Source organism: Scleropages formosus, chromosome 13, assembly GCF_900964775.1.
Source record: "Scleropages formosus chromosome 13, fSclFor1.1, whole genome shotgun sequence".
NCBI classification, from domain to species: domain Eukaryota; kingdom Metazoa; phylum Chordata; class Actinopteri; order Osteoglossiformes; family Osteoglossidae; genus Scleropages; species Scleropages formosus.
This window is the reverse complement of record NC_041818.1, coordinates 12,799,084-12,813,642: the sequence shown is the minus strand read 5'-3', so window position 1 is coordinate 12,813,642 and position 14,559 is coordinate 12,799,084. Positions and strand designations below refer to the sequence as shown.

Here is a 14,559-nt window from a genome sequence, read left to right as displayed (position 1 = left end):
CCGTATGAGAGTTTTGTATTCGGATTGCTTGATGCAATCTTTTATTCTTTTTACACCAGACACACTTACATTAATGCAGAAAATCTGCTACTTCTGTCATATACCCAGTGGCATGGGCATCAGTGAGAAATACAAACAATGCTTTTGGCTGGATTTGTTACAGTTTCTTTTCTCACCCCTGTATCGCTTCTAGTCTGCATGTGTATGTTGAATACTAAGAGCTGTGTTTTATATGTGCTGGTTTTACATTACATTTTATTCCCACACAACCCTAAACATTACAGTTCCACCCCATTTACACTAAATTCCAACTCTCCATTAATACTGTACTATATTTCCACTCACAAGCTCTTGCACACCATAAAATTCCTACTTTCCTCTTACAAAAAAAATTTCATTTCCACCAGTCCAACTGAATGGAACCTGCACTTATCCCTTAAATCACAAACAAAATTCAAGTCACCTTTACTTCACCAAAACGTTCTTACCCCCTCTTTAAAAAAATTGAATATCTCAGATATTATTGTTTTTACATTAATTTACAGTGTCTTGTAAAAATGAGCACAGCATTTTCTGGTTATAAAATTATGAATTGTCTAACACTATTTTTAGTTTTAAACAAGAAAATACCGTATAACATTTTCCCCATAATTTGCATTAAATACCACTTAAAAACTGATCTGTGAAATCAACTGCGTCTGAACGTCAATCAATTTCTTTTGAAACAGAATGGAAAAAAAAATACATTTCATGAGCCCTTTGAGAAACCATTGATAGAACCAATTAATTGCTGCCCAAACAATCAACAACTTTTAAACAATTCCTCGCCTGGACACTTGCATCCTCACATAGTTCCTGGAATGCTTCCAACTCCGTGGCTTGCCTAATCTTTGCTCTGCAATTCAATATGCAATTCCCTACAATTGTCAATACTTCAGTACCGTTTTGTAAAGCTTAAGCCACCAAGGCAAGGGAAAAAAAAATCGATGTCTGTAAAAATATGATTTGGTTTCCTCATTTCCTTAACCCTAGCCCCGATGCTGCTGGAAGTTCGCCCAGTCCCCGCGGAGCAAGGCAAGGCCTCCATGTACGAGAGCACTTGTCAGCCTGCTTTTGTGGACTTGAGTGCCCTTGCGCAGGGAGGAAATAAATGGCACCTTAGTTTGCCAGTTCTGGTTTCGCTCTGTACCCTACGGACCACAGTCGCTAATTGCGTTCATTCTGGGAGTTTCCATGAGACACCTGAACCCAGGAGCAGGGGACAGGGAGGGGGAAGGCTGAGGGGGATTTTGATGAAAGCAACGTGCAGAATCGATTGAGAAGCGGCCTGTGTTACGAGTCAGAGAAAACACTTCAATAGCCTTCTTAAACCTGGGAGGTATGGAGACAAAGCGTTGAGCAAGCACTAGGAACGGGGAATATCTACCTAGGTTATTCTTGGCAACAGCTGATTTCCACTAACTCTGCACTTAAATGTTGATAATGTGTATTTGATTGAACATAACTGATATGATGTGAAATACATTACATTTTATTTATTTAGAAGACGCTTTTCTCCAAAGCGACTTCCAATGGATACTATGCTGTGTTATCAGCCCACACATCTTATTTACCAAGGTGACTTACACTGGTAGACCCACTACTTACAATGGGTCAATCATCCATACATCAGGAAAACATGCCTCCACTCATACTAATGAACTGTGCACACGTTTTCACCACGGGCTGGAAGCACGCCGACTATATGCGTACGTGTAAAATTCTCACCTGGAGTACAGAGTGTCCGACAGGGCTGTTCTCTGGTAATTCAGCCTCATAAATTGACTTCTCAAACTTTGGGGCGTTATCATTGGCATCAGTGATGATGATCCGGAGCAAGGCACTGCTATAGCGTGGAGGGCTCCCGCCATCCACCACTTTGATGCTGAGGTCATACGAGTCTTTTTGCTCACGGTCCAAGCTGCCCATGACGATCAGCTGTGGTAGTTTCTCGCCCTGATCCTCAGCCACCTGCAAGCCGAACAGCCCCGGGGTGTCGGGTCCGTTGGGCAAGGCGTAATCGGCCACACCATTGTGCCCTGAGTCTTTGTCAGTGGCCACGGGAATAGAGAAGAGGGCGCCTACGTGGGTGTTCTCTGGGATGGAGAGAGTAAGAATTGGTGAGGGAAATTGCGGGGTGTTGTCATTCACATCCAGGACCTCGATCTTCCCCTCAATCAGTCGTGGGCCTTGGTTTTGGTTCAGGTCTGTGATGGACACCTCAAACTCCAGGATGCACGGCTCTCCTTCAAACAGGTTGCGGCAGTCCTTCAGGTTCTCCCTGTCAATAGGCACCTCTGTAGTGAAGATGTCCCCGGTCTTGCCATCCACACGCAGGTAGGGGGCGCCTACCTCCAGCTTGTACAGGTGACCAGAGTCCGGGAGACCCTCGTCAGCAGCAAGGCTGGCAATCAGAGTGTTTGGGGGCTGCTCCTCAGGCACCCGGTAGATGACGTTCCCAGCCACTCGGCTAAAGAGGCTCAGAAAAAAGGCCCACAGTAGCAGCTCAACACACTGCAGGTCCATCTCTCCAGCCCACCGGCACCGTTTTGGCCTGTGAAAACACAACACAGCCATCGTGAGAAACCTTTCACACATTCCTCCTATCTCAGCCTCCTGAAATTCCAACTCCGTGTTAAAGTCCCACGGTATTTTCTGAGTGTGACATACCAGGCGAAAAGCTTATTAAGCTGCATCTTGTATCCGCTTTGAGTAGGAAACCAAATATTTCTGGAGGGCGTATTTTTTAAGGGAAGCCGAAAATGCCCTAATCGGAAAATAAAGGTTTACTCACACCGTGATAATATCCACGCCTGAACACCACTCTGTAAAGCGCCAATTTATACAATGTAATTTATTCAATGCAATGTTCCCTTTTGATTTCTAACCTGTTCTTTCTCGTATTAATTACCACTCTCTATTTTAGGTTTAGCTTTGATCCATATTCCCCGAGCTAGCCATTTCTTTTCCTTTCTTCGCTGGCTGCAATTTATTTTAGGTTTTAATTATATCCTGAGTGAACGTAGATCTAGTACGAGCTCCAGAGAGGAGCAGCCAGGTCGTTGGGGTTAATTCTTCAGGCCCTTGCACTCTCACTTCTGAAGAAGGGTCCAAGGGGCAAACCCCAGGGTACGGTGTGGCAGGACTACAGTCCCGAGCAGGAGAGCCAGCCACGCTGCAGCCTGCATTCACTCAACCCCATGCTGGGGGAACCCTGCTCCACCGCAAACGGGACCCATCGCCATTGCAAAACGCATCCAGCCGAAAAAGAATGTGGCTGAGGGAGAAAGAGAGAAGTCATTAAAATGAGCGCTGGATGGAGGGAAAGCCCATCTCCCCCGGGAGCCTTCCCCTCCGGTTTCCGTGGAGATCTCTAATGAGGCAAGCGTCGGGACGAGGGTCTTTTTTATCTTCAACTGGTCACTTCGCTTTCTGAAATGTTCAGAAGAGCCCTATGCTTTTTAATCAACATTCCTGCCATAGAAAAATAAAAAATAATAAAATACGATCCGCTCCCTTTGCTAGACCAGGGGGAAGGCAAGCATAGTCCCCGCCAACTTAAATCCCGTCACAGCCACGACTTAATGAATAACCTGTATGAATAAAATAAATAAGTCACACTCCTTTTTAGTCCATTAAGGTTAGGGTCATCCTGCTTTGATGTTCCAGGCCGCACTAATTGCATAGGCTCTCCTAAGCTAGCAGCGCCACTTCCTGTTAAGGCAACTCTAATGAGACGCTGCGGAGGATTAACAGCAGGAAAACACAGACCCCAGCGCCGACCTCTGCCTGAACCGCTCCGGCGAGAGCTCTGACCCATCGCACAGCAAAACCTGGCCGGGGTCCAGCAGAATCCCTTCACTGGGTAACCGTGCGGTGGCTACCAAATTGCCACGGACTTGCGCGTGGACTGGGCGTGTTACGCAAGGAACAAAGGCCATGCGAATGCGACAGAGCCGACAACACGCCGAAAGATGTACAGAGCACTCTCGTTGGACGTGCTAACGCGCAGGTGAGTGCGCCGCCGGAGACCAGAAGGCATGGCATTTTGTCTGGTGTCAAGCTAAATTACAGAGGAGACCAGGTGAAATTCCACATGTCCCAGGCACATTCATGTGCACAAGTACAAGTGAGTCTCAAGAGCTTGCGATGAAGAGCAGGCCCCCAGATGCCTCCGCGGGCCCTCTTGCAAATCTTCTCCAGAACGCTGCCAAATGTTTCAGTCCTCACCCGGCGCAGGCTCATACTTCAGGCATTTGACGAAGGCCCAACACAAAGCCTGAGAAAGCGCTCCACTCCACTCCCGCCCGAAACGCGACACCGCTAACATCAGGGTGGGGGACTCCGGGCGCGCGAGCGAAACGGCGCTGAGCTCGAGAGCTCTGGAGACAGGATCGAGAGAGGAGTGCGGGAGAGAGGTCCGCCCAGGGTTACCGGGGGAAGCGCCGTGGTTGTCCGTCTGTCCGTTTGTTCGCTGCTCGGCGCGAGACTGTAGAGTCCCCGCGGCAGCAGCTTCGTGCCGAACGGTTAGAGAAGCATAGCGCGGGGGGGTACGGGGACAACGGAAAGTGTCGTGGCTGTGTAACGGGACTGCTGCTCGGTCTGATAGCTTGAGGCACAGAGGCCCTAACATCCTCACAACACTGGTTTCCCACGCTCTGGCCTCATATACAGGGCTGGGAACACACTGCGAGAGAGAGAGAGAGAGAGAGAGAGAGAGAGAGAGAGAGAGAGAGAGAGAGAGGGGAAAAAAAACACCTCACCATTAGTATCCCTACACTGTAAAAACACTGGCCTTCCTAATAAAAGCAATGTCGTCACAACAGCAAGGACCGTCGGAGCTCGTGCTTTAAAACGAGCGCACTACGCGGAACGAGTACGGTCCCATTACCCTGTCCACTTCTCCTTTTAAATCAAAGCCCACACCAAACAGAAAATTGAGGGAACTCAATGATATTAAATAAAAGAAGCATGGGAAAGTGCAGACCCGCTACCCGCTCCACCTCTGTTTAAACAAGACCCGTACAAAACAGAAATCCCATTTAAGCAACAGTCTCTGGATTGAGAAAAAAAAAAAAAAAAAACCAGAAGCGGTGCACCCACAGGCCTTTCCATGTCTCCTTATAAAGCCAAAGCTAACCCGAGAACGACCGTTAACCTTAAAAGCCTCGGCAACAAGCGGCTTTGTGATGGAAACGACTTGCTCAGCCGGGCTCTGGCGACCTCCTCAGCCAACCAGACACCCATCGAAACCACACCTGTGCTTCAGACTTGAAAGCTGTCCGCCGCCCTCCTCTACATAACAGGAGCTCTCCACGGGAGGTGGGTGTGGACGGCAGCACTCTCCGGCGGGGGTAATTTCAATAACAATAGGTCACCAAGTCCATCAAAAGCACCCGTCGGCACGCTCGGACTTGGCCGTGTTGATGTTCTGCCGAAACAATAGCACTCTGCATTTCGCTCTTCAATTGCTTAGCAGGTGCTTTTCTCCAGAGCAACACACACAGCTCGCAGCTCCTCTCCTTCCCCCATTTGCACAGCTGGAAAGGTCAGTAAAGCAATTTAAATTAAATATGCTGAAGCACCCAAGTCACCTTGCACAAAGGTGTCACCTAAGGAATGGTTAATAACAATAAGAGGAAGGACACTCCTTGAAATGAATCCAGCTCCTGTCGTACCATAAGGTCCTTCGTACACGGCTGCCCACTGCGGGCTTCACCTTATTTTCCTTATTAACATTAATTTACCTGACTGCTTTACCTAAGATGGCTTTTAATGTTATACAACTACCTTCACAATGACTTATCCATTCATACAGTAGTGTATTCTGACTGGTGCAATTCAGGGAAAGTACCTCAATCGAAGGTACGACGGCAGGCGAGGCAACCGCAAAGCACTACAACACCTCTGCCGTCCCAGAAAGCGACTTCCTCTAAGACAGTCCCTCGCATTATCCATAACCTTGTCCAAACAAATTTCTCACCTTGGATTCCAGTTGATCCGGCACTCACCACCCATTACCAGAAAGCCAGGTTTCGGAAGGTAAACAAAGAAACCGTGCGGCCTCGACCTAACCTGTCGTACGCACAACCCTCACCTTCACGTCTCATCCGACTGCAGAAAACACACGTGAACTCATCGTTTTGCTTCAACAGCCAGCCAAGGTGTACACTCCCTCGTGGGACGTGAACACGGTAAACAGACGAGCCGGTATTCAGCAAACATGCACGCTGACATATTCATAACAACAGCAAGCGCGAAAGTTTGCAAGTCTTATGAAAAGGAATTTGTCGCCTAACCCCCCCACCTTCCATAAGCAGCTCTCAGAGGGCACTAGGTGGGGGCTGAGAGTCGAGCCAAACAGCGTACACTGTCGGGGAAACACTGGATCCTAGTCAAGCAGTTGACAAAATGCTTGTTTATGTTCAGAATAACCCTCATACAAGCACCGACCATGTATGGCAGGTTGGACCCATCCCCAGATGGGACACTCATTATATAGACAACACACACCCAAGATACCAAGGTATCAGCAAGCTGGGGCAGCTAATAGGGTAGTGGTTTGAGCTGCTGCCTGTGGAGCCAAAGGTCGCTGTTTTGCTCTCCACCTCTGGCTGTAGTACCCTCAAGCAAGATATTTATCCAGAATTGCTGCAGTAAAATTACCCAGCTCTATAAAAGGGTAAATAATTGTAAAGTACATTAACATTGTAAGTTGCTCTGGAGAAAAGTGTCAGCAAAATGAATAAATGTAAGACACTGAAATAAGCTCTAAACTTTTACAAGAGCTTTTCTGTAGCCAAAAACTACACAGCAGGGCACCCACCTTTAACTGCGGGCGTCAAATGGATTTATTAACAATGATTCTGTCGCAAATATTCTCAACAACATTCTGTCTTCAGCTAGAGCGAAATCACCCTTGAATTATCACTTGTGCTGCCGCTGGAAAAAAACCCTTTACGCAGCTACTCATGTGATGTATACTGGTTGATATGGTGGAAAGAAAGAAACTAACTGTACTTTAGAATCACGTGTCTGTATCTAAGAGTCTCTTTCTGTTGATGTAAAGCACTCACTGTATTTTTCTCTGAGATGTATGTCGCTTTGAAAAAAGCATATGCTAAATGAATACATGTAAATGTACTGATGGCAGGGGGGCATGGTGGCACAGCGGGTTTGGCCGAAGAGCGGGACTGGGGTTCGAGTCCTGCTTGGGGTGCCTTGTGACGGACTGGCGTCCCGTCCGGGGTGTGTCCCCTCCCCCTCCAGCCTTGCGTCCTGTGTTGCCGGGTTAGACTCCGGTTCGCCGCAACCCTGCCTGGGGAAAGTGATTTCAGACAGTGTGTGGGTGTGTGTGGACTGATGGCACTGAGTGTGACTCACCACCACTTGCTTTAACTTTATCCCAACTGAAACTACTACAAGGTGAACCACCAAACTGATCCACAGCGAGCTGCTAAGGGCTACTTTATCTCCAGCCATGAAGGGGAAAGGACAAGATAAACTCATGTTGAATAAACCACGACATTTTACCATAGTAACACCAAGATGTACCTGCATACATTGACACCATTCTTCATAACCATCTCCACGAGATAAGCCGGGAGACACAAAGGCTTGTCTCTCCATCAAACACACATTTATGGATCCAGTGACGGAGTGCCGATAACAGAATCCAGCTCAGTCCGCTTTCCCAACAGAACAGTAATGCAGCGCTTAATATTTAACTCAGAGCCCTGGTCTACCGGGGTAATCAGTACTTTACAGCGCTGCCCAGTATCGCATGAGCACACATACACACTCACAGGTGTACAAACACACCCCGCCGCAGCACCGTTGAGCTTGGGACAAAGTGCATCCCTTCCGTCTGTATGGGGCGGGGGCATGGTCTCCTCTCTGTGACCAATTTTTGGCGACCATGCGGTGTATCGGAGGATTCTTCGCAGAACTCTACCCCCCCACTTGTTCCTATTACCGTTTGCACTTTAAAGGAATACTAGTGAAAGGGGGGAGGGGGGGAACATCCTCCAGAACATGATGGCTTGGGTATCTTTCCCTAGGACAGGGGAGGAAAGAGGGTAAAGAGCAGGTCTCCCCAGAGTGCAGCCACCTGGACCACCAGCCCGTAGGGGTCCCTACCATGCCCTTCCTAGGGGTCTCACGCGCTACTCGAGCCTGAGGTGGTCTTTGCCCCCCCCCCGCGCACTCCTAACAGTCCAAACTGACGGATTACTTTAATCGTTTCTTTCAGACATTGTTTGTCCAGATTAGTCCTAATTGGGATGCGCCAACACTGTGACACGGATCCCGCCGATCAAAGAACGGGGCGCGCGCGCAGGCAGGAGGGGGGGCGCGCGCGCAGCGGCATCCAGCGCCACGCGCCTCCGCCGGCCGGGTCCCGCGCTGCGCGGTGTCGCGACGTGTAACGCGCTCCAGACAGGCGAGACAACACACGGCTCTTTTTCTCACCGTTTTTGACAGCGACCGCCTGGTTATGGCGTTGCTGCTTGTCAAACAGGCCGGCATATTTTACAATTTGCCACAAGTAAACCCGAAGTAAACATTCTTTGTAGAGAAAAGACTCCGCGCGCAACACAACTCATCATAACAACATATCCACTCAGGTGGTTGTTGTGTAGCGCAGGCCTGCTCAAAGAAGAAAAGCGTCTATCTACACTGATACGTACAGGTGTGTAACATAAACATAAACCTTGCTGTGTGTCCCCATAAGTAGTATATAACTTATATTTGGTCTCCAGAGCCTGCAAGCTGACACCGCCGTTTCAAACTAAATATCGCGTACGGCAGCATATAACATATACTAACTAAAACAAAAGAAAACATACAGCGTCCAACCTCGAGCAAGGCGAGCAACGGAGAAAAAAACGACGCGAAGGTTCGCCGGGATGACGTCACAGGGCGAGCGCGATAGGACTCGGAGGGTCGGACTAGGGTGAAGTCCTGAGCGCGCGACCGCTCCCGTCTCGTGCTCCGCTTCCAGCGAAACTGGCTGAAGTGCGGCGCGTTTCACGAACCAACCGCGGAGCTCCCCTTGGGCAGCATAACACAGTAAAATTAAGTGTATGTAAAAGTGTGGATTTATTGCAATTTATTTGTCGGATCTTGGTTCGATGTGGCATAGTCTAGTGTTACGCAGTCACAGTGATTTACCCATTTAATACTGTGGGTTATTTTTAGCGTGAGTACTTTGATGAAGGGTACTACCCTTGGAGTGGGACTCGAAGCGACGACCCTCTGGTTACAAGAAACCGGCCTCTAAACATACTATACTATCTATACTATCTATACTACTTGGCCTCATTAAGTTGGAATTTGTTTATTTTAGAGGTAACGCTCTTTATTCGCCCTGTTTACCGAATATTATTCAATGCGCTCCATCTGAATAGGTTCAAAAATCAAAATCCTAGTAAAAAAAGAACTAAAAACGAAGGAATAAAAACGCCCTTTATAGTGGTTCTCCGAGGTCTGGGGCTAACTATATAGACAAGTGTCATCAAAAGAAGCAATTTCAAAATTTTTGAATTTTAATGAAGAGGGGGTTTTGTCTCAGATCCTTAATTTACACGCTCAAGCATTGGCAAAACACATTATAAAACGCAATTATTTCATTTAGTTATCTATGCGTTCACAGCTTATTCTGGACGCGCCGCTTGGAGCTGACCGCGTCCTCCCGTTGCAGATTGATTTCATCCGAGAAAATCGACTGGATGCGCAGTTTAATGAAAGTATTGATACGAGACAAGAGAGAACACCACAACAGAAACACACAAAACAAGTCACCAAAATTGTTGCTGAATATTGATCTTCACACACAAATAACCGCCAGTCTGAAATGTAGTCGCTTGCGGACGGCCCGCTGAGAGACAGATTGGGAGTAATTGTGGAGAATGAAGTCTAACGTGTGTGTGCGAGGCCTACTGTGTGTGTGTGTGTGTGTGTGTGTGAAGTACTGCATTAACATTATTCTTGATTTAGCTGAATCCTTCATTCAAAGCAACTTACGATTTTGCCCATTAAAACACTGAGTCACTGTTATCAGTAAAGGGTAAAACTCTCTACTACAGTAAGGGCAGGCGTTCGAAACAACAACCTTCTGGTTACATGACCACAACCCCAAACACCAGAGCTTCCACTGCCTTGGGTAAAAATGGCACGCGATGACCCGATGGTTTCCTGCGATCTGCGGTTTGGATGCAATGTCACCGTCTTTTACTGCCGAATTTGGAGAATGATCAGTTGTCACCCGAATATCGACTTTCTGCCACGACTCAAAGTGGTTGAAATATAACAAATGCATTGACTGCAAAAAGCTGTGGAATAACATAACATAACAACAACACAGCGTTTAGTGCTGCGTGCGTAAGAGGCTAAATGTGTATTTACAAAGCTATGACAGTAAGGGCTATTTATTGTGAATAACATACACTTTGGACAAAGGAGCCCATATGTTAACTGTCCAAATTATCTTCAGCATAGCTCTGTGACATGTCAAATATTGTGTGAAATGAACGCGCAGTAAAGTCACTTGGATAGCAGGCTTTCGCGGAAATGCAGATTTTTTTTTTTTTTTTTGCCTTCCTCCCATGTCCCGTTTTCACTGGTGTGTGTATGAAATAATAATAAAGAAGCTCCAAATAGCCTACTGTGTCAGTTTACATCGATCTGCTTTTTTCCCCAACTTAATTCACGCATGTAAATGAAGTGGCGTGTGTGTGAGCGTGTGTGTGTGTGTGTGTGTGTGTGTGTGTGTGTGTTTCGGGGGGGGTGTTCAGGGTTTGTCACGTAGAGAAGGGTTAGTTCACAGGGTGAGTTCGTGTGGTATTTTCAGTAGAACCTGAGAATGCGCGTGTGTGCGCGCGCGCGCGCGCGTCTGTAGTCTCCGGTGTCCGCCTCACTAGTCACAATAAATCCTGTTAAAATCACCGTCTTTTGACCGTTCGCTTCGCAGAAAAAAAAAAAAACACCACCGAACTGCAAAGCTGCAAGAAATTAACAGGATCCACATCGTTTTTCAGTCTCTTTAACGTCTGTGTTTATATATGTATAATATTATACACATGATATCGGCACGTTACCTAAAGACTTAGACATACTAACGTGAAAAGTCATTTTTTTCTTATGGACAGCTAGCTACATTCGGGCACAAAGGTGCAGAGTGGATATTAAGTGCAGAAAACTGAAAACGAGAGCCAAGTCTGTCAGCTAACGCGTGTTCCTGTTGAAGGCAAAAGATTGAAAGAAACACGCGACGAAAAGTGGAGCAATAAGCGGATCAAAGGCTGCGTGCGAATGCGCGTAACGTCGCCGATGGTGGACTTCAAAATGGCATGTTTTAAATATCCGCTGGTTCCTGTCTGAGTAAAATAAAAGTTTGAGTGGCACATAGTGGAGACGGCCGGAATGAGAGCCGAGGACGAGGACGAGGTGAACAAACCGGTCGAGTTCGGCCACATTCCTGACTGAGTGCGCGCGCTGCCGGTTTTCGGCAAAGGAGCCGGACTGACCGGTCTGTCCCCGCCGACTTCCTCACAACACTTAATCACTAAATCAATAACACGGCACATACGATTATGTGGCGGTCTTGGGTGCCACACGCTCCTTTCGTCGTGTGGCAGAACCGAGAACGAACGGGCTGGGAACAGCAGCCCGATACGCGCGGCACGTTTTACACCGGCAGGAGCTACAGGTGTTCGGGGTGTCAGCATGAACACTTCGCCAATTTTCATATCATGCTGTCAGGTTGCGTAAGCGATTAAAAACAGTTCTTCTAAAAGGTAACACACGGGCACAGCTGACTGAAGCAATGCATGACTTCCCCCCACTGACTGAGAAATACGTTTATGCTGGAAAATTATAAATGACAGGACTCTGAAACGCAGTTTCCTGCGACGGGATCCTCATCCTGCGGCTGTAGCCTCGGTAACACCAGCAGGGCAAAGAGCGGCAAACTGAAAGCACTAATCAATGGTAAATCGATACGAGTTTCCTCACACGGAACCCCGATTCTAGGTGGACTCCTCAGTGTCATTTCTTACGAAGAAGGGAAATAAAACGCAATAATATGCATGCGTAACAAGCAAGGCAACACCGACTGTAGCTAAAACGCAGTGAACGGGCATGCGATCCCGAAGAGACTCGATCAGAGAAATCGACATTAAGGGTGTGCTGGGGTAAAAACATGGTACAAGTGTACTAATCAGAGGAGGAGGTGATCATGCCCTGAATACTAACTGGAAGCGGTAGCGAGGAGAACAACAAGTGTCCCCTTCATGGTGCCGTTGGAGGCGGGCACACATTCCCTACACCTGCTCACCAAGTACTATTTATAGAGTAAATGCGCAAAGCAATAAATTAAACATTTTTACGATGGGTAATAACTGGAAATATTTTGAGCAGCAATATATTTTATATGCTTACATTAAAAGATATATACATCTATTGGAAGAATTGCTGCCAAATGAATGAATTTCAGCATCTGAAGAGCAAGTTTTTCTTTAGCTGCTGTCGCGGGCCTATTTAAAACAAACAAATAAATAAATAAATAAAAGATGGAGTTTCCCGGTGACAAACGTGTGATTTTTTTCCCCCCTCTTGTTTTCTCGCGTGGGGTGCCTCACCCTACGGACCGTGCGGAGTTCATACCTTTGCGGGCTCCTCCGCGAGGCGGCTCGTGCCGAGGATGAGGATGAGAGTGAGGATGAGGAGGGAGCGGTGTCAGCGTTCCCGTCACCGTGCGCTTCAGCCCTGGAACAGCCACCCCGCACTCCGCCAGCAGCAGCACAGGATAGAGAGAAATCCGCAACCGGAGTCCCCGCTCCGCCGCGCTGCGCCGCGCAATCCCCGGAGTGCAGAGAAATCCACGTGAAGTGAGATGAGCTGCTATTCCTTCCCCACTTCCACGAATCCCACAGAGAGGACGGGCGATGCTCTGCGAACTGTCAGCGGCGATGATGCGCGGCTCGGAAAGAACTGTCTTTCTGGGGCATCAGACGTCTGATGTTCCTCCTCCTTCTACACCGTCTCCTCTGTCGGGGCGATGAGGAAGCCCGTGGACTCAAGTGCGGACCGGTCTCACCGCATTCCGCCGCGCAGTCCGACCATCTCCCCACGGCGCTCCTCAGAGTGTCACAGTCTTACAGTCACAGTGTCAGTGTGTGTGTGTGTGTGAGAGAGAGAGAGAGAGAGAGAGAGAGAGAGAGAGAGAGAGTTCTTCGCCACCGGGTTCCCCAGTGGGTGCGGAGGGCGCGCGGACTGCCCACGGGCTCTGTCCATCCGTCACACGCGCTCGCCTGATCCGCTCTCAGTCTGTCGCACTGATGCTGCTCGGGTTCGATCACCTCTGCGCGGCTCCGCGATGCATAAGTGCGAGTGGAGCGATTTCCACACGATTGCGTCTCTCTCTCTCTCCCTCTCTCTCTCTCTCTCTCGCTCTCTCGCTTTCTCTCTCTCTCTCTCTCTCTGTCTCTCTCTCTCTTGCCCCCCTCCCGCTCCCTCTCCCCCCCCCTCCCTCTACTTTGCACTCGCTCAACTCATTTACGGTCTTTTTTTGACATTACATGATGCAAAATAAGTGTACAAGTTAATCATACAATAACACCATTGCACGAATTCCTTATGCCCGTGTTTATTTCCTATCGCTACCTTATTGCTCTAATACTTATGGCAGCTGTCACTGATTTCTGCGTTCTGGGGACATCAAGATATTTGAAAAACTTGCTGGGTACTGGGCAAAATATTACCAATAAAACTTAATGGATTTGCAAAAATACCGGGGCCTTGCTGCTGGACATCTGGGGTCGCATCCCTCGTTTATCACGCCTTATTAAGTGCTTATAGTAGAGCGCCGCAAAAGAGCCACGGAAACGGATTTAATTTGCTGCAGTGAAACACGCATTTCTCTCGTGTCCCGCTTTCTGCAAGGACCGCGTGCAGACGTGACATTCATTCCTGCATCCGTCGCACGAACTGCTTAGTCTGCATCTTCGCTGCTATTTTGGCCACACGCTGCGAAATATGCAGCGAAGTCCTTCTCTCACGGTCCAAAACCAGATGCGTTGAAGGGTGTTGGTTTGAACGCGGGCCCCGCGCGCTCCCGCAGCCCCGGTAGCGAAGCGCGCTTTCCCCGGCTCGCACGTGTGCGCACCGTGGCCCCGGTGTGGACGTCTCCGAGCCCAAATCCCATTTTCTGCCTTGTTGGATTTCTCTTTCTTAAGCTCAGCAGGAATTGTTCATTGTTCTCTTAGCGCCACCTTCAGGGCGTTGCGCGAACAAGCGTGAAACGGCGACACTTCGGCTGCACATCAGGTGTGCGGCTGAGGGACGCGTCCAGGTACCGGACGCATGGCATCGACTCGTGCATAAACCTTGTTTCTGCGGGTTTATTGCTATAACTTATAACCGTGCGATTTATTACTGCTTTTACTCGGCAGCTCCAGCTTGGAGCTGACAGACCTCTGATATTTCTAAGGAAAATACCCCTCCTCTGGCGAGAAAACATGG

General features: G+C 48.4%; 1 protein-coding gene across 3 annotated transcripts in view; it reads right to left on the bottom strand.

Annotated features, from left to right (window-relative positions):
- Positions 1-13,453, bottom strand: part of pcdh1b (protocadherin 1b) — a 141,123-nt gene extending 127,670 nt beyond the window's left edge. For 2 of the 3 annotated variants that reach the window (XM_018737386.2, XM_018737388.2), the window contains exons 1-2: positions 12,703-13,453; positions 1,768-2,593 (exon numbers count right to left, since the gene is read on the bottom strand). In XM_018737386.2, coding sequence (XP_018592902.2) covers positions 1,768-2,565 — 798 coding nt within the window. In that variant the 5' untranslated portion in view covers positions 2,566-2,593; positions 12,703-13,453. Of the gene's footprint in view, positions 1-1,767; positions 2,594-4,473; positions 4,499-12,702 lie in introns of those variants that run through there. The other variant, XM_018737387.2, reaches the window with a different exon arrangement.
- Between the last annotated feature and the right edge of the window lie 1,106 nt (positions 13,454-14,559).